General features: G+C 41.4%; 1 protein-coding gene across 5 annotated transcripts in view; it reads right to left on the bottom strand.

Moving 5' to 3' along the window:
* Positions 1–20,866, bottom strand: part of FAM120B (family with sequence similarity 120 member B) — a 36,546-nt gene extending 15,680 nt beyond the window's left edge. For 2 of the 5 annotated variants that reach the window (XM_028723965.2, XM_077925804.1), the window contains exons 1-6: positions 20,764–20,866; positions 16,684–17,740; positions 15,822–15,999; positions 13,948–14,043; positions 9,591–9,763; positions 7,622–7,714 (exon numbers count right to left, since the gene is read on the bottom strand). In XM_028723965.2, the coding sequence (XP_028579798.2) occupies positions 7,622–7,714; positions 9,591–9,763; positions 13,948–14,043; positions 15,822–15,999; positions 16,684–17,703 (1,560 nt within the window). In that variant the 5' untranslated portion in view covers positions 17,704–17,740; positions 20,764–20,866. The other 3 variants (XM_028723969.2, XM_028723966.2, XM_028723967.2) reach the window with 3 other exon arrangements.
* Between the last annotated feature and the right edge of the window lie 392 nt (positions 20,867–21,258).

Here is a 21,258-nt window from a genome sequence, read left to right on the forward strand (position 1 = left end):
AGAATATGCTATTTTAAAAGCAGAAAGAACTCAAAATTCTTGAATCAGTTCTCAGCACTGCGTTTTTTTCTTTTTGGCATAGGGACTAGCTATCTGAATTCTCTGACACATCACAGACAAGTGTCTAGCTCAAGCTAAGCATGTCCTGGAAAAAGTATGACGCACCTCTGCAGTGCGTCTCAGATCACCACAACTTGGTGGGTTCTTCATGTTAGTCAATATCTCAGCACGTCATTGGGAGCATGAAACTTAGCTTTCATATGGAGAAGAAATACTCTGTGAGGTGAGTGAGGCTGAGAGACTTCTAAGAAGTGTGACTAGCCCAAGGTCACCCAACAGCTGCATGTGCAGGAGCGGAGACGCGAACCCGGTTCACCAGATTACGAGACTACCGCTCTTAACCACTACACCACACTGGTTTTTGTAGTCCTCTAATGGAATTGGGACACGGGTGGCACTGTGGTCTAAAGGACAGAGCCTAGGGCTTGCTGATCAGAAGGTCAGCAGTTTGAATCCCCGCGATGGGGTGAGTTCCTGTTGCTTGGTCCCTGCTCCTGCCAACCTAGCAGTTCGAAAGCACATCAAAGTGCAAGTAGATAAATAGGTACCGCTCTGGCAGGAAGGTAAATGGTGTTTCCGTGTGCTGTTCTGGTTCGCCACATGACCTGGAAGCTGTACACCGGCTCCCTCAGCCAATAAAGCGAGATGAGCACCGCAACCCTAGAGTCGTCCATGACTAGACCTACCGGTCAGGGGTCCCTTTATTCATAATGGAAAGCCTTATTGTCCCCACTCATATATGTCTCATCCTAGAATAGTGCTGAAGATCCAGCTTGCATCCTTTGACTACTTGCACACAACAAAAACTAAGCATGGAACTTCATAGATGCAGGGATCAATTCCATTTTCATCCCCAAACACAGAAACAGAGTCTACAGTGCCCCCTTTGTCAAAGTTAGGCAGAATGCTTTGAAGACACAATCACCAAAGGGCTATGGGATAGCTTTACAGCTTTCAATGCCATCAGGGATTACAGTATCTCACTATACACTTCAGTACAGAAACTGTAGCACACATAGCACAAATGCTGACTTGCTAGTTTGGATGGGGTACACAAATAGTTTCTGCACTGCTTTCTTGTAAATAATATTTGAGTGAGCATACTCTGTGTTCATAGTGTGGCCCTTACTACTAGCAAAGTGACCTTTCTACAGATCAGCCATGAGCTTTAAATTCAGCTCTTTCCACAAAGCATAGCAGCCTCTGGCTTCAAGCCTTCAGCGCCTTTGCCTCTGCCTCACCCTCACCCTCAGATGCCTGCCTGTCCAATGAGATCATCATCCAAGACCCTCTTCCAGGGATCTCATCATCAGAAGCAAGGTGTGTGACAACTGAAGAGAGGGCCTTCCCATTGATGGCATCCTGTTTATGAAATCCTCTCCCGAAGGAGGGTCCTATGCCATCCACTTGACTGCCTTCACTGCGCCAGCCATAAGCCCTTTTATTTTCTCAGACCTTTGTTACGGCAATAATTCTATTTTGTTTTTCAATTTCCTTGTTTTATTTGTTAGATTTTATTGTGAAAGCCACCCAGAGAGGATGTACAATCAGTGCTGGAGGGGAGGAAAAAAATGGATTCTGCCCCATATATTGTTCATTCTTTTTCAAGTTTACTACTGGCCTTCCACCTGAACCCCTAGGCAGATGAACATGCATTCCATCAGTAACAAAGCATGGACAAGCAGGTGCAGACTTGGGAGTGGGGGAGCAACCAGAGCAGTTGAGAAGGAGGTGCCGGTGCCATGGCATCCTTACTGCAGGCTCCTTCTCCCCCCACCCCCCGCCGCTGCCATCCTACACCCAAGTCTAGGCAGCACCTGCCACTTAAGGATGCAGGTCACCTCTTAAACAGGACATGGCTTAGCTATAAGTTAACCAGGTAAACACATCTTCCTTCTTCATATGATCTTTTTAAGATTAGCCTGAAGAAAGAATGCTTTTCAGAATTTCTTCAACCTAGCCATTACATACCAATCACACCAGAAGTCAGGATAATATTTAACAGGGAATGTTAACTCTCCCGCAGTTGCTAGTTTCCTCCATCGGGGCTTTGTAGGGCAGCCTTCTGAAGCTCTCATTCCCCCTATTTTCGCCATTGGATTTGGCAAGGAGTAAACCTGAAATGGGCTCCACTCATTTGAATCATTGTTTGTGCAATCCAACAGGTAATTGTTCCAAGTCCCACTGAGCTAAATGGGACTCATCCTCAGGGTTTACACTCACTGATCTGGAAGTGAGCCACACTGAACTCAATGGGACTTGTTTATCAATGGAAGTGCAGAGGACTGCACAGTAAATTGCCTACAGTTACACACCCAACTTACCTTCCTAATCATGATGACTACAGTTGTAATTTGATAACAATTTGTTCAGAATGATCTCTTCTCTCTTTTTAAGGCAAAATAAAGAAAACATAGGCTAGGACCTGAAAGGGATTCTTTCAGTGTGCTCAGGTTTAATACATATAGTCTGGTTTATTTAAAAGAGCAAATCTTGCGTCATACCTGCTTCTGAAGCTTCTCTGGATTTTGAAAGTGTTTTGTTATACAGCAAGCAAGGAATAGGAAGGGAGGGTGCTGTTTGGAAAAAAAAAAACTGCTAGTGTGCTCTTTCCTACGGTGGCTACCCAGATGCTATGGGAAGCCCATAAACAGACAAGAAGGCAATTGCCATCTTTCACAGTTGTTCCCAGTGACAGGTGAGGTTGTCTCTGATTCTGGATGTAGCATTCAAGCCATCATAACTAGTAGCCACTGATAACCTTATCCTCTGTGAATTTGTCTAATTTCCTTTTGAAGCCATCTAAGTTGGTGATGATTATTTTATGGAAGCAAATGTCAGTTAGCTAATCACTGTGTAAAGAACTGCTTCTTTTTGTCTATCCTGAATCTCCCACCGTTCAGTTTCATTCTCTGGTTTCAGAATCGTGAGGAAGAAAATATTATCTCCATGCACTTGTTACACCACTCTTTAGATCAAGAGCATAATATTTAAAAATACTGCTACTGTATTTGATTCTGTATTCACAGGGTTATTTTTGACAACTATGGCCATTCTGAATAGTGCCTTATTAAAGCACGCCTAAACCGTAGTAAAATCAAGGAGGAATTGTGCACAGAGAACTGCTTCAGTCTCATAAATTTCTATGGGATTTAAGAGTGTCAACCATTTTTTATAGTTTAGGTTCACACTGCAAAACTTATTTAAAACCTTGAAGAGTTCCATTTGAAGCTAGTGATCATTTTATGAGATACATTTATGAGTTTACTGCTTTGCTTTTCCTGAACCCATTTCGACTTTTTTTTTTTTACAAACGGGATAAAGCTTGTGTGTATTTTCATAGGGAGAACAACCATTTTGACATTTACTATCAATAATGCAGCAGATTCAACAGCTTGGAATTGCTCAAATCAAAAGCACTACACTGACCAGCGTTGATGGGTGTCATTTGACTCATTTGCAGCAACAATTCTGTACATGCCTGTTCAGTCAAGGAACAATTGATTAGATTTATGTGTTCCGTGGCAAGTTTGTGGCATGACATAGGGACACATTTCTTCTTGGGGATATTTATGCCCCCTTTCTAATGTTTGCACTTACCATCATAACAACAAACAGTGCTTTTTTCCAGGGGGTACTCAAGGGCACGCAGTACTAGCACCTCTTTTTGTTGTTGTTTAAAAGTGAGGCACTTACTATAACAACTTCATGGTGAATACTGGCACCTATTTTTCTAGGGAGGGAAGCACTGACAACAGATTATATCCATCAAAACCCATTGTAAAGTTAAAAAGCACGGCATTAAGGCGGAGTCATGAATGATTCTGTACCATCCAGTAGCACATGAGGAAGATATTGCCAATTTTCCGAGTGAGATGGTGACCATTTTGAAATAGCCCACCATCACCAACCCTTTTGTGGGAGTGATAACATGTCGATTCGGAACTACAGGAGAATCATCTTCAAGAAGAACCATATCCCAACACTATACCACAAATTTCTCACCAAAAAATGCTCCCCTACTATCAGAAGTCCTATTGATTGCAACCTAAGATGGAACGAAAGATTTACTGAGTTCTGGTACATACAGACCTGGCTATTCTCTTTCTTTTTCCTTCTAGCTTACTAGCAAGTCAAAAGCAGAGTAGAGCTAAAATAAATCCTATGGTCTGCAATACATTCTGACTTTTCTTTTAATTGTAATAAAAACTTGAAAAGACAGAAGGGGAGAACAAATAAATTTATCATAAATAAAAAAAAGATTGTGAATATTTTATCTCTTATTTTAATACAAGTTAGTAATTTCATATGGAATTTATTGAGCTACTTGCTACATAAATATTCATTTCTCTTCTATCATTATTTATTAAATTTGAATACTTATCCATAAAATACATTATGCAATAAAAATAGACAATATCTTGTTTAGTTCCTTGCACTGAAAAAATAAAATTTTAAAAGCGTCTTTCCAGCAGGGATATGATAAGTCTTGCACATGGGCATCTTTGGGGGCCATCAGAACATTGAGACAAACATACAAGAATATCCTAAAATTGGTATTTTTTTGGCCTAGAAGTGCCCACAGAAACATGCGCGTGCACACACAAACAAACAAACAAAATAGTAAGCACCAAAGTGAGATTGTTCACATAATATTCTGCTCTAATTGAGACAAGACATCAAACACTCATACAGCTAGGGAAAGTCATTCAGATAAACGTTGCTTCAGATCCGTCCTCAAATCTATTTAAAAGTGCTCATAAACACATCTATAAAATATGTCAGCATTTCATGTTTGTGGTCCATTTGCTTTATTATTATTATTATTATTATTATTATTATTATTATTATTATTATTATTATTTCTTTTATGGCATAAGGCCATGAAGCCAGGCCCTTCAAGATTCTGAAACAGAAAATCCTGTGCTCGTGTGTGATATTTTTCCACAAAGATAAATATTTTCCTTTGGCTAGCAGCTACGCTGGTTTAATTATAGTGTTCCGTTTTCTCTCCTACATTATGCAGATGTAATGCAAATTCTGCAGGGCATAAAAATACTTTGATGAATGCAGAAGACGTGAATGCCAAAAAACCCAAATTCTGTTTCTTTAGCTGGGGGGAACAAGGCAGGTACCAACAAGACCCAGAAGGCAGGCGGAGCATGCATGGAATTCCAGTGTAAATACGCCAGCCAACAATGGGAAATGGCACAGACACACGACCTGCATGTGGCTCATTTACCTTTTTATCAGGAGAGGGAGTATTTAAAATAGCCCTGTGTGTCTCTTCAAAGCAACCTTAAATTCCACAAGTTGAGGCTGTTCAGTAAAGAACCCCACCCATGTTTAAAACTTCCTTCCCCTGTATGCAGCATATGCCTGCAGCTGCTACAGAGGCAGGGATAAAAACCACAGCTTGTTTACCATAAAACAAAGCCACGTGCCCTGGGTAAAAATTTAAATAACTATGGCACAGACTGCTTGAATTTCAAGCAACATCATATTCTATACACATTCCTTGCAAATAAGTTGTTTTGTTTTTTAAAACAGGAAGCTGATTTTCCATTTAAGTTTATACAACCAATATATTAAGTATTGCAATGCTGATTCAGGAATAGTCTATGGTCACTTGACTAGAAGTCTCTTGCTGCTTCCTTTATACACCAGGCTGCTTACTGAAAAAAGGAAGGTCCTGTCATTATTTACAGAGAGGGCAGTGGCAGGGGGCTTTCCACCCAACTAGTGGAACAGAGAGCAATGTGTAACACTCTGTAGTTGCTAAGCAGAATTGTTATTCCTAAAAGAAGGAGGGAGAGGGAAGAGCTTGTGACTCTCCTTAAAACTATGTCAATTCGCTGAGAGCTATAGAGATACATTCCAAAATCCATATTATCTATAACTTTTATTGGGCTAATCAAAACATAACAAAATAGCATGCAAGCTCCTGGAATCTTTCTTATGGGTCAACATGGGTAACTTTTCTTTTTATGGAGATATAGGCTTCGTGGCTAAATTAAGAACTGAGTGTTCAAATCCAAGCCTGTACTCTCTCTACAGGATTGTCCTTCTTTTCCTCCTTTGAATACTAAAGGCAAAGGCTTCAATGTAATTTCATTATTTATTCTTAATATTCTTATACCCGCTTTCTGTAAACCACCAGGGCAGTGTGCAACAGGTCAAAAACAATAAAAATAGCCAAACAACATGGAACCAACAATAAAGCTGCCTTTAAAACATTACAAGTAGTTACACTATTAAAAATTAAATTAAAAAGTTGTGCCATTTCAAATTGCAGAGTAGGGAAAGACTGTTGCTCCGAGGGAAATGGAGCCTGAAAAACAATCAGTAACCACTAACCAGTGCTGAACTTTCAGTATCAGAGTACTATGTTCCTGATACTGTGCAGCCTAACCATCTGAAGCTTCTGGATGATCTCCAAGGGCAGCCCTGTATAGAACACACTAAAGTAGTCTAAATGTGATAGGTCTAAGGGATGAATGTAACTGTGCAAATACAACCCAGGAATCCAGGGATAGCACAGGATAAAGAAGCACCTCTGAGCTAGGAAGCTGATCTTTCAGGGCGAGTGCAATCGTTCCCAGAACAAGCTGAATCCCAATTCCAAAGTCAGTCTTTCTACTGACCAACGGTATGACCATCTTGTCTGGATTAAATCTCAGCTTGTTCATTCTCTTCCAGCTCACTAAGAGATCTAGGCAAGGCTCAAGGATACCAGCTACTTCTTTGGCCATAGATGGCAAGGAGCTATAAAGTGGAGTATCATCAGCGTATTGATGACAAGTTAATCCAAAACTCCCAAGTGGTTTTGTATAGGTATTAAATAACACTGGAAGCAAGGCAGAACCCTGAGAGAAACTGCATGCCAAGGACTGCAGTCCCATAACAGAACCATTTTAATACAGGCCCCAAGGCCCAATCCAGCTAGGCGATCCAGAAATTTACCATGGTGGATGGCATCAAAAGCCACCAAGAGGGTCCAGGAGAACTAAGAGGGATGCGCTCCGCCCCCCTCCAATTCCTATTGTAGGTTATCAGCCAAGGTGACCAAAGCAGTCTCAATCCCGTGTCCCAGTGATATGGTCTAGATAATCAGCATCATTTAGATCACTATACCATCGTTAAGAGGCTTATAAGGAGCTAGGCAAGCCAGGAAAATGAAGGGATCTGAATATTCCATGGCATCTCTAATTTGACAGCAAGCAGGAGGCAGCGTCAAGTTGATGGGGGGGGGGGGAAGCGCTTGAATGAGATCATGGCTGAGCAGACGAAAGGCAGTTATTTTGGGGTGGCAGTAAAGAGAAAAGCTGAAGGTTTAAATGTGGCAGGTCACATTGAATCTTTGGAATAGGGGCTTGGGCTTGAATCCTTGTCTATGTAACGAAAGAGTGCAAATAAACTAAGATAACTGAATGGCACCCTGCCCCTTAAATCTAATCTCCTCAATACCACTGAGTGAGAGTAAAGGTCAAAGAGAAAGCGATGTGCTGCTCATCTAGGGGTTACCACTGGTATTGCATTAGTAAATGAGTCATGTCTGTACCTGCAAGTTTGCAAGCTGAGCAGCCGACTTCCCCTCGAGGCACAGAGTTTGAGCTAGAAATGCGTTCAAGTCTTCCAAGGAGAGGCTGTCAACCTAGGGGGGAAAGCTTAGCTCAGAGCTATGTAAAAAGTTCATACCTTCCCCCATTACCTAAATTCCTTGCTACAGGAATGCCAGCCTTGCACCATGGCCTTATTCATCTGCAGTTCTTTGAAACACCATTTGCAATTTGCTTTCGCAACTTCAGCTCCTCTGCACGACTTCCACCAACTTCACCACCCTGCGCTCAAGGATCAGTTTAAAGGTTCCCTCTCTCCCGTCTTCTTTGATGATTTTATAATGAACCACAGAGACATTCACACTTCCCATTGGCCTTCCGTAACGCTGCGCCTTTTCTCCTATTCCTACATTTGAGAAAAGACAGGATTTGCGCTTAAGTTGGGAAAACTTACTTGGGTGCAATTAACAAACCACTTGCTGTGTCTTTGCCAATTATAAAGCATGGAATCATAGAAGCATTGAACTGCAGAGTTGGAAAGGGTCCATAGGGTCATCTAGTCCAACCCCCTGCAAAGCAGGAATCACCTCTTACAGGCTTTTAAGGGGGTTTCTGAGTTTGACTTGAAGCTTTTTTTGGTGGTTTCTGGGAATTCGCAGACAGATGGCATGCTTATGCTATAATAATTTGCTTCAAGCATTTTAGGTGCAATCCATCAAATACTACTTTTGAACAACTGTACAACTACTATACAAAGGACTGCTTCTTTGCTCTGTTAATCAGTACAGTTATTTCATGCAATGCCGCACTGAAGCTTGAGGGGAAAGGGGTTTACCTTTTTCTTAATAACTTCCTTAATGTTTTGATTAAATTAATAGAAACATGGATAGAAAGCCGATGAAATTTAAGCAATCGGATCTGAATGAGAGGGACAAAGGAAGGAACAAAAGCTCATGTGACAGCAATTTCCTTTAGTTGCCTCTTCGCTGCAGGCTACGGGGATTTATACCGTTGGGAAACTGCTTTGATGGATATCTGTGTCTATTTTAAAGTTAGTTTTGAATTATTACTATAAAAACGACTTCTAAAGGCGAGTCAGGCCTTGTACGTAAGGACCCACCCTGAAAGATGGGAAGAATCAGTGCCTCTGAGCATGTAAAGGGTACATTCTTTCCCCACTGAGTTATTACACACAGAGAGCAATCAGTGATTAAGGAAAAGGATTTCCAGATAACAAAGTGTGCCTCCATTCGGAGAGTTCCTCGCATCTCTTTTCCTAGGAATTAAGTAGTGCTGTGCTGGACTTTCCCAGGAAGAATGGCCGAGAGCTTAAAAGCTCTTTTCGCGCCACGTCCACTTGGGGTTTCAAGCTTCAATCCCACCTCTGAGCTTTCCCCTCCCCAGTCCTCATTCAACCACATAGGGTTGAAATTGCGTAGGTTAAATGTGTGTAAGATGTGGGTTTACTGTACTTCAGTAATTTTCAAATAGCAGCCTCTGTTCACACTGCAGGTCAAGCTGCTTTGGAAACCCAGGGAAGTTTAACCTTAAGTAGCTTTCTGGATTGTCATCACTATCTTCCAGAAAGACAAAGATTTGCTCTTTTTTTGTTACGAAAGCTCAATCTATTTCCATGGCAGTTTGACCATTAGAATGACTTCCTAGAGAAGAACTTCATCATCGTCAGTTAAATCAATCTCGCAAAGGCCTTGGGAACCGTCTCTCTCCCTCCCACCCCCCAAAAAAAATCAATCTCGCAACATATTTGTCCTAATCTATAGATAGCCAAAGCCTTGCAATGTTGTGGACTACAATTTGCATCAGCCCCTACATGAATGGCCAGTGGTTAGCAATGTTGCGTATTGTGGTCCACACATCACAAGGATACCGTGTTGGCTACCCCTTTACTAATCCGTATAGATCTGCTGCAGGCAGAAGTAAGGGAAGTCACAAAAGTAGGATTATCTTTACTTGTAGGAAGAGGTACAGTAACAAGCAGCAGACAACAGCAACAGAAGCTTCCAGAGCCAGGATCTCCTCTGCTATTTCTTGCAGTTGAAAGCATGCCAGAAATGTCCAATGGCGTAGCTTTTCAGTCTCGGGTCCGCTGCTGAGCCACAGGGATCTCAAACTAGGAGTGCCACCTAGAAAAGAAAGCCACTATTTCAAACACTGCAGAAGAAAGCTGTAACTAAGTTTTAACAGGAATTACTCACCTTTTTGAGATTATTATTATTATAATTAGTTAAATTCCTTTATCCAAAGATCATAGCCTGGTTTACAATATAAAAACACAAAAATATGCACCATAAATAACAAACAAAAACAATGCTCCCCTCGGCTATAATGCAAATATTAATGACTTATACCTAGAATCAAGATTTACGACACATAAAAGATATTGCCACTCTGACTCCGACAGCTGCCCTGGATCTCTATAAGATTTCATAGAGGGGGAAATTGCATCTTGCAGTTGTACAGGATTACAGGGCTGAAAAATCTGTGCTATTTATACAATGGATTTGTTTGCACACGTGAAAAACTTCACTCAGCTGCAAGTTTAACAAAGATAGATGTATAGCAACGATGATATGATCCTTTCACTTCCCTTTTCTTGAATATTTTAGGCTCCTACAACCCGAGCACCAAACAGTGCGCAAGCACTCCCAAAAGGACCCATTTAAATGTCTCCACTCCAGCATGTCACCTCTGTGTTTGGTGTGCTGCTGTTATTCAAACCATGCTGCAACCTGGAAGGCCTGTCTCTTGAAATGAAAACTTGTTTGTGCATCATGTTAACAGTGAAGGACAACAGGGTTTATTATTTTATTCCCTGGCAAGAATGAAAGCATGCAAAGTCATAATGCATCCATGTCTACTTGTCTTATATCTTATTGCCAGTGACCAAAAACTTGATTGCTATTGCATTACTTTTCCTCAACTATCAAAGTGAGTTATATAAAGTATGAAATACAAATACAATGTTTAGAAAGCTGTATTTAGATAAATTACTGCCATAAAACTATTTCCCCAGCCTTTCAGACAGACAAAGGTGTCAGTTTTAAGATGAGTTAAGATGGTAACACATCTGCCTTTCCTTTTTATTTACAAACAGGAGTTGCATTCCTTTGGGTGAACCACTTGGCCACTATAAATGACTATAGTGTTGAAGTGTCAAACAGGGCGTGAAATAAATGTTTGTTTATTTGGCCAACAAAACTCACTAACCAAATGGTGCTTTTGCCCAGGGAGACAAAACAGAAAATAAATATTTTGTCCATCACCCTCATGTTGGTTTTCTTTCATATATTCTCAGTGTTAAATTTCTGAAGAATGGCTTCTCAAATTTGGAGAAAATTGGTGCTTGAGCAATACCACTGAATACAATTTTCTAGAAGCGTTTCAATTGCCCACAAATTGAGTAGTCTGCTAGTTCAATGTCCCACTTTATATATATATATATATTTATATATACTGCCATATTTCCAGGATACCCCAAAAATTGATGAGCTTTTTTTATGAAACCCCCAAGATTGTTGAGCTTTATTTAGGAAATCCTGTAAGCTGTTGACCTTATTTTAGACAACCTCCCTTAGACTTGAATGAGAAAAATAATGAAAGTGCAATGAGTTCAATGGGTGTAATCTGCATAGCTTATCTGGATATTACTCACACCAGGGGAAAACTGAAAAGAGCGCCATAAAGACTCAGTGTGATAAACTTCCATTGAAATGAGTAAAGCCAGCAATCATTTAATGTTTTATAATACAATCCTAAGCATGTTTACTCCAAACTCTTAATAAGCTTGGTGGAGCTTACTTCCTAGTGAATATGGTAAGAACTTACTTCCAATAAAACATACAAAGGATTGCCCTAAATATAAACAAAAGTTGATGTAAATATGCCTGTTCCCAGTAAAGCCCCAATACATCCTTTACAGTTCTGCAACAGTGATGTTCTCTAAACCTGCAATCCATGCGTGCAGAGAGCAGAATTTTTATGGAAGCTCTTCCCCTTCAGCCCACTGTGCCTGAAGCATGGCTACCACGGTTGGGACCTCTAGATGAGTGGACTTCCGATCCTCTATTGTGAAGATCTACAAACAGTTCTTTAACATGGAGAGTGAATTGCCAGATATCTCAGAGCACACAAATAATGTAGTGGCTTTCGCAACATGGCAACAGCATGAAGGGAGACGGTGCTCCAAAACATGTGTTTTATTCTCATGGGCAGGCAATGAGAAAGAGGTGGGGTGGGGGACAGCCTATAGACCACCACCCTGTCAACACAACTAATCCATTTGAAGGCAGTCTAAGCACTCCTGCATCTCTCAAAAATACTATTCTTCAATCGTCCTTGACTAGGTTTTAACCTTCAAGTATAAGTTACCAACACCTACACAGATCCAAATGAAAACATACTTGGATCTTTTTGGAGAAAATTCACACATTTATAAAAGATCTGAAAAGGTAAACAGAGTAAAAACTGTGACAGTATTGAATTATTCATTTCAATCATGCAAGATTTCATACCTATCTTTATTTTCCTTAAAAAAGAAATGTAGATGAAATACATAGGTGAACATTTATATGTTCCAAAAATACTCTTTAAACAAGTAAACAGAATGTGACATTTGTTTTTACTAGCCTGACTTTGCATTTCAGTCAATAACCTCCTACCAAAGCATTTTTAGATTTGAAAGTGACACACTGCCAACCTCCTTATTTGGTGAGCTACAGATTGATGCTGCAGATAAAACCGACATGAGAGAATTCAAGGCATACAAATATGGACAGCTGTTTTTTTTAGAAAAACATTTGTTTTGGAACAGACTACTGAAAATAAACTTTGTAAGTTCTCCCCTTCCTTACTAGTCTGCACTGAAATAAAACAGCTTTTCATTACTGAATTGCTAGCAAATATGGTGCTATTACAAAGTCTTGCTTCCCGGACATTTTTGGCTGAAATTTCTCATACTTAAACTCAGCCCAAATAATCCTTTTTACAAGCAAGTTTAGAGAGTGATGGATTGATGTCACTGCCTCTGCCCAAGAAGGAAACTCCTCCATCTTATGAGATGCAAAATTCTGTCTCCCAACTCTACGTCTGTACTGCTGGCAAGCGAGAAAAATGAGATGGAACCACTCTACACTTTCACCATGCCTGACCCCACTCAAAATTCAGTAGAGATACTTGATGACTGCACAGCTAACAGTACACACCTGAGGATCAGGTGACACACAGGTTCTTCAGCATTTGTACCTATCTAACATGTAACTAACCCAACAACATGCTAGCGCAGTGCAGACACAGGCACAGTTCTTCTGTCTCAGCCACATTATTCAGCTAGAGCAGACTTTGGCACTGGGGTGCATTCACATCCTGCGTAGATTATTTTCCTAGTGGTTATTTTGCTTCTTTCTCATCTGCACCATGTAATCACTCCTCATATTTCCCTTCCCACCTCTTTGCAGGAATGCAATCAATGAATGAAGAAGTATGAAGCTCACTCACTCTTGTTAAGAATGTGCCTGTCTATGCTGTCTTTTTCTATATTCCTTAACGTAGCATAGGAGGCTGCCTTATACCAAATCAATCATTCATTTGTTTTATTTGTATGCTGCTTTTCCACATACAAAAATAATGCTGAAAATGGCATGCAGCAAAGGAAACGTGATGCATTTCAACCATACACCACAAAAGCAATAGCATATATAATAACATACTCCAAAACCACATTCCAATACTATAAATTTAATAATTTAAGAAGGCAATTTAACAACCTGCAGCATCCAACAGCAAAACTAACCATTGATCCATCTAGCTCAGTATTATCAATGCTGACTGTTATTTGTTTTCCAGGGCCTTTCCCAGCCTGGAGATGTCAGGGATTGAACTTTCCACAGACAAAGCATTTGCTCTACATTACAGTCCTTTCCCAATGACTTGGGGTGGTATTAAACAAAGTTTTACTCACAGTGGATTCTGTCTGGGTCTTTTTTCACATTTTCTCTGGAAATTGTGTCGGCTGCCATTTTTAAATTTTATTGCAGTGCTGTATTTCTGTATTTTAACCCACTGAATTCTCATGGTTGATGCTTGTTGTTTTTAGATGTCAAAAGCCTCCCTGAGGGCCTATCAAGCCGTTCTGGCAAGCTACATGTTTCTGAAATAAATGCATTTATGTAGGGTGGCTTTATCAAAGCTGTCTGGCTCTCTGAAACAAAATCATCTTAAATATCATTTAAATCCACACTGCATATATTTGAAAGCAAAGTATTGTGTATTTAGTTATCAGTTTTCAATACAAAAAGAAATTTCATTCTACCTGGGAGTTCCTTGGGTTGTACCAAGTCTGGTTGTTTCAGAGAATTCCCAGCATACACAAACCACTCCTTTACTACAGGGTAGGTTCCATTGACATCTAAGGAAAAGAGAATTGGATCAATGAACCAATAAGAGAACTGACATTTTCCAATTGGAAGCATTTACTCTTTAAACACACAAAAATATAGATAAAGGCTGCAATCCCATATCCAAGGAACCACTGTATTTAATACCCAAATTCTATACGTTGCATAGCTGTGATACGACAAGACAGACAGAAGTAGGCACTGACTTACCTACCTCGGCAAGCCATGTAAGCTATTGTGACAGTGTTGAATAAAAGTTGCAATCCCATGCTAGTTTACTACCATGTTTTGAATGTGGATGTTTGAACCAAGTTTCATGGTAGCTTTGAAGCCTTTAGGTTAGCATATTGTTAAATTGCCCCAGTTCTGCTTTCCCTGCTTGCTCCCATATTTTGCACATTTTGTCAATTTGTCCACAAACAAATGAAATCTTCAAGACTCTCATATTTCTCCATGAGACAATTTTTTTGCAGGGAAGTCCCTCTGATATAGCAAGGGTGGAGAACCTCTGGCCCACAGACCAAACATGGCCCTCCAGGCCTCTCCATTTGGCCCACAATCCTGTTTTCAGGAAGCCCCAACCACCTGTCCCACACCTGGCATCACTATGTCAAGTGATTGACAGGTGGGTGGCCCTGCTCACCTGCCAACTTTGGCTTGGCAGAGGTGGAGGAGATAAAGATCTGGCTCTCTGGCAAGGAAAGGTTCCTCACCCTGAGATACAGAACTGTCTACCCTAGCAGGATCAGGCCAACCACAGTGGTCAGGCAGATGCAACAATATACTGTTGAGTCTATATCTGTACGGGAACTATCCTTCCCTGTTTTTATATTTGAAATTCCAGTGGTACCTCGGGTTAAGTACTTAATTCGTTCTTGAGGTCCGTTCTTAACCTGAAACTGTTCTTAACCTGAAGCACCATTTTAACTAATGGGGCCTGCCGCGGCTGCCGTGCCGCCGGAACACGATTTCTGTTCTCTTCCTGAAGCAAAGTTCTTAACCCAAGGTACTATTTCTGGGTTAGCGGAGTCTGTAATCTGAAGCGTATGCAACCTGAAGCGTACGTAACCCGAGGTACCACTGTATTTTCAAATGTTTACATTGTTTTACATATGGAATTGTTTAAGCTGCTATATATATATATTGCAAGCTTTAAGTAAAAATAAATGGTTTGAATATTCTAAATTCTGTTTCTGTGTTGACTGGCCAATGACCTTACAGTTCAGCCTGAATAACTGGTTTTTATTTTTTTTTAAAGGAGGTAACACTTTGGGGTCAATCCTCCAACCTAACTCACAATAGTTATTTCAACCCCTGAAGAAAACATCGCATTTTTTTCCAAACAACACAAACTTTCTGTGGTGTTTTTTAAAAAAACCTACAAAGCTAGTCTAAACATAACCGTTTTGCTCTGCTTTCTGATCATTAACAGCTTTCATGACTGTTTTATTACCACACTTGTGGGAGGAACTAATCACCTTAAAAGGTTCAAAATGCACCAACATGTAAGTACACCCTGTTCTTATTCTTATTATTTCTAATGGCCTTCTCCTTACTAATTGCATGTAGAATGCCTACAGCATCAAGGCCTAAATTTCATACAGATGTGAGCCCCTCAAAAATGGATGTGGAGATTTCACATTTCAACAAAATGTTTTGAGAAGCCTGTGAATAAAAATATGACCCAGCTCACAATCTGGTGCCCTTCATACGTTTTGGACTAGAATTCCTTTCAGCCCTATCCAGTAGGACCAGTTACATTGCACTGAAATTCCAGCACAGCGTTTACCTTTTGCAGACTCCAGCAGAAGAGAATAGATATGCTGACGGGCAAGGAGAAAGATAAGTGCCTGTCCGGGAAGCTCTGTATCATCTTCATCTTCCAAAGTGTTGCTGCATTCATCCTCTCCGCTGCACATGAAAGCGTACGCACGACTTTCAGCTCTCACAAATTTTTCTTTAGCTATCTGTTCACAAGAGAACCGGATATATTATTTGCTTTCACTGCTGTCACTTGGTATTTGTGATTCTTTTCTGTTTTACAGCAGTAGGATGCCACAGAAGATTTAGCACAAGAGAAGGGCAAATGAGCTCCTCTCCAAAAAACAAGTGTCTTGAGGTAATAAAGCAAATGATACTAATACAATATGCATGTATAATAATAATAATAATAATAATAATAATAATAATAATAATAATTTATTTGTACCCCGCCCATCTGGCTGGGTTTCCCCAGCCACTCTGGGCGGCTTCCAACAAAGATGAAAGATACACTAAAATGTCACATATTAAAAACTTCCCTGAACAGGGCTGCCTTCAGATGTCTTCTGAATGTCAGGTAGATGTTTATCGCTTTGACATCTGATGGGAGGGCGTTCCACAGGGCGGGCGCCACTACCGAGAAGGCCCTCTGCCTTGTTCCCTTTAACTTGGCCTCTTGCAGTGAGGGAACCGCCAGAAGGCCCTCGGAGCTGGACCTCAGTGTCCGGGCAGAATGATGGGGGAGGAGACGCTCCTTCAGATATACTGGACCGAGGCCGTTTAGGGCTTTAAAGGTCAGCACCTTTAATGTATCACACACGTGTGCCTAAGTCCAAGGTACAACAGGGCATTCATAAGTATACAAAAAGAAACTTCAAGAGCTTAATTACCTGCAGAATCTCCTGATCTAAACACAGGGGCACTTCTTGTTCGACTGATGCCACTGAGCGATGTGAGAAGTCACAAGGAAGCCATGGAGACTGCTGCCCAGGCAGGAGATAAGACTCTATCCCACTGCAAAGTAGGGATTTGTCTGATTCCAAAGGCAACGTTTCTGCTAAAGCTATCAAACTACCATATGAACGCGAAATAGATGAAATATAGTTTGCCACGGCTAGAATCATGCTACTCCTTTGATTAGAGCCCTGGCTTTTTGCACAGTATGAAGCGAGGCATTGATTCCGAAAACGTCCCATAACCTTTTCTGGTACTATGTCTGTGCCAAGGATGCAAGCAAGAAGGGGGAGATCTGTTGGATGGAGGCCCAACCTGCTGCAGAGATTCTGCCTTGAGAACATCACTGTATCTAGCCTGTGGAAGTGGAGCTCTTTGACGGAAAAATAGGGAGCAGTGTCAAAAATCAGATAGTCTGTGTCATCTGCAAGAATCCCCATGCAGTTGTTATGCAGTGCATAAGATGCCACTTCATAGTCTGCCTCTCGCAGTGAACATATTGTCTCTTGACCAAGGGTCCTCAAGGCGGAGCGTGTAAAAGTAGCCAACCCAGATGGAATAAAGAACATTTCTCTCCCGGGCTGCTGCTTATAGGTCTTGATGAACCGAAAGATCTTGGCTATTTCTTTGCCATTATCCAATCTCCGCCTAACCCATACACTTCGCTTTTTCGGCTCCACCAAACCATCAAAGTAAAACACAAGTTTGATACCAGCTGCTGTAAAGGTGTTTATGAAACAATCCAGTACAGAAAGATATTCGCGCCACTGGCCACCACAAACCCACGATTTTGCTGTGTACCACTTTTTAATACAACACATGGCATCTACCACAAGGACAGGAGTAGACCCAGGATACTTGCTGCGGTGCTCTTCTGCCACTACTTTCAGGTTTACCGCTGTACATGCACCCGGACAGTCATTGGTCACAAACGAATACAAGCCTTTAACGCCCATATTGCAGCGATACGTAAAGTTCGGTTTCTTCAAGAACCTAAAGAAACGAAACACATAAACAGTAAGACAAATCATTCTGGGGACAATTTCAATAAGGAAGGCTACCGTAAGAAGGGTGCAAGAAACGCCACACAAATCCACAGAACTGTAAAAGAGATCCATCGGCAAAAGGGTTGCTCTTCCACGGCACACAGTGGATGCAACACATCTGAATCCCTTAGACAAGGGACTGAAACAAACTTTCATCGATAACAGTTGGGGTCCAAAGAACCATCCAACTTTTCCCACATATCCAAAGAAGGTTAAGACTTGTGTTTCCCAAATGGCCTCCTTAACTTTTGAAAGTGGAAGCTTTTGAAACTGGTCGGACTTTTGAAAGCAATTTGGTGATTTGGCATGGAGGATTCGCATGGCAAAAGTAGCTCTCTGGATCTTGGCCCATGTCTTTATCGTATCTCTGTCTTTCTCCCCATTGTATCCTTGCCACCAGTTGAAGGTAGAAAACCATTCTTTTGATTTACTTGATTTGGCCGGGGGGGGGGGGTAGCTGCCCATGGCCTTTTTGGGTTGTACCCCATGATGGCATTAAGCAAGCAGTGCTTCCACTCACAAAAAACCGGACAACTGATTTTCACTGACACTTCCTACACACTGCGCCTTTTAAATAGTCAGATAGATGTTTAAATAAATTAAATTGCATGATTAAATTCATGGACTCACAATGAGATGATATAAGTACAGTAATTGTAGAAATACTAGAGGTACAGTCTCCTATCATTCAGTTAATGCAAGGAAAGAACTGTTTCCAAAATGCATATGGGAAATCAGAAAAGTGAAATTTGAACTAGCCATGATATAAAAAGAACCTCCCTTAAAAAATGAACTTTTATCTGCAATCCTACCCACACTTACTAAGGAATAAGCCTAATTGAGCTCAATGAGACTTACCTCTGAGATGTGCTTTTTTTCTAAAAAAATGTTTAGGGGTACTCTCATTTTCCTACTCATATTGAAATACTGCCCCTCAATGAGGCCAAACTTAGATTCACAAATGTTTAGGGGTATGTGTACCCCTGCGTCCCCCCAGAAAGAAAGCACTGCCTCTGAGTAGTATGCTCAGGATTACACAGTTAATAATGCAAGACTTTAGTTTCCTTTTTTACATTACTGAAAAGAAATTTCCCTTATTTCTAACACAAACAGTGAAGAAATACACGGCAAGTTTTAATTAGGCTGGTGTCTATCTTTCACACGACTGATTTCTCACATTTTCAATTACAAAGCACCTACGAAGTGTTATATTCAGTACATGCTACTAAAATAAGGTGATTGCGGATTGCTAATTTTCAATTTTAAAAGCTGACAGTGGGTTTACTTTCTAACTTCATGGTTCAAAAATCCCAGCCCTTCATGTGCAATTTACAAGTTCCTTTTCATTGTAACACCAGAATATATTACTAAAACAGTGCAATGTCTACTCAGAATTAAGTCCCACTGAGTTCAATGGGACTTTCTTCCAGGCAAGAAGGTATAGGATTGCAGCCCAACACAATCTAAAACTAACATGAAATTACTTTAGAGATGCTACTGAATGCCCTTCCTCGGGTGCACAGATTTATCTAACAGACGCTGTAGCTTCTTTGATTTGCTGTAACAGGCTTAACTGAGGCCTGAAACCTTGTGCATAAAAGGGATTGGAAATTAAAAATGGGCATAATTAAACTCTTCACAGAGCCGTGTCCAATGTTTCAGCTCATCATCACTAAAATGTCTCAAATACCTACAGAAACTACTATCAATATAACTCCCAGTGACCTGAAATGGTGAGGGTGTGACTGTCCTCCTCACCTGTCTCCCTTCCCTCAACCCAAATTTTCTCACACCCTCTCCTTTTTGGAGGATCCCAGGTAGGAAAAAAAATGCACATTGAGGGAGAAGGCAGTGAGAATGTCCTATGGAGGATGGAGAATTAATGGAGGCAACAGGAAGCTTACTATCCACACCAGTGCCGGATTTACATATAAGCTAAACAAGCTATAACTTAGGGCCCCCTCTCTTGGGGGCCCCCCAAAAAAATTAATGGAAAAAAAACCCTGGATGTAAATTTCCATAATATAAGATAAAACACAAATAAAATAAAACCTACATACAGCAACAGTGTTTTGGGTTGTGTAGGCTCCTATGTAGTAGGCCCTGCCTGCTAGCCCGCTCCCTAAAATAAGGTTACCAGACATCCCCATTTCCCGGGGACAGTCCCAAGATTTACAAATCAGTCCCCTGACAAAATTCATCTACAGTGGTACCTCCAGTTGCGGGCACAATCTGTTCCGGGGTGCCGTTCGCACCCCAAAAAGTCCGCAACTGGAGTGGCGCTTCTGAGGAAGTGCAGAGTGCGATAGAGTGCTTCTGTGCATGTGCGAAGCGCGCAGAACGCTTCTGCACACACACGTGGTGAAGCCGCATTCGCAAGCCAAAAAGACACGAGGTATGACTGTATTTAGTAGGAAGTTGAAAAGGGTCCCTGGATTCATTGGGGAAAAAATTGGTACCCTTACCCTAAAATATCACTGGTTTGCTCATTTCTATACTGTATATAGGGTGCCTACATTCTGCATGTGCAAATGGCTTTAGATACCTTTTAGGTCCATAAATTACCATATATTCAACACAAAAAACAGCCGCAATTTGTTGTTGACAAAGGACAGCTGGACATATAAAGGGCCCAGTTACCTTCAGTAGCTTAGGGCCCCATCAACCCTAAATCCGGCCCTGATCCACATTAAGCAGTTATGGATGAGCTCCTGATGCTGCTACCTGTGAAAGCAGCCTATATTATGACAAAGTGGCAGATAAGAAGGACTGGCACTGCCAAAGACCCCACTATGAATATCCAGTCCCCTAAATGGAGGTGGCACAACCTCTCAACAGAATTCCTTGTCCGAGAGGCTCACCAGGCCACCTGACTGTGCCCTTTTCTGGGCGCATACAGGCAACCACCTGCGTTGTGCCTTAAGGAGAGAAGCCACCCGCCCTCGCCCTCGCGCTGACAACGCCACTAACCCGCCTCCACGGCCGCCTCGGCTTCCTTTCGTACACCGACGCCAAGGGGCTACGGGCTGCACGCGCCTCTCACGAAACTTCCGGTTCCCGGTGGCCTTTCTCAGAAGCCATATGCGGGGAGGAAAGACGCACAAGGGGTGAGGCTCTCGGTGCTTTAAAATAACTGGACCCTTTACGAGATGGGAGGTATGATATACGCTGTGAAATAAAAGGGCGCTGGCGTTTTATTTCAGCCTCGGCGTGAGCGTTCCCCTCATCTACGCCTCACAGAAATCCCGGCGAGAGAAGTAAATTGTGAGAAAGGTTTTGCCCGCAGGATTTCAAAGTAATGTAACCTATACGCTCCCCTTTGGTTCCAGTGCAGGTCATACGTCGCCCCCAAAACAGAGAAACCAACAACAAGCGATCCAGGGTTAAAATTATATGGGGTGGGACAGGAACCCCATGCTGGCATTCAGAAATGCGGGACAGCCAGGCATTCAACAGGTACACGCC

This window comes from Podarcis muralis, chromosome 3 (assembly GCF_964188315.1).
Source record: "Podarcis muralis chromosome 3, rPodMur119.hap1.1, whole genome shotgun sequence".
Classification (NCBI taxonomy): domain Eukaryota; kingdom Metazoa; phylum Chordata; class Lepidosauria; order Squamata; family Lacertidae; genus Podarcis; species Podarcis muralis.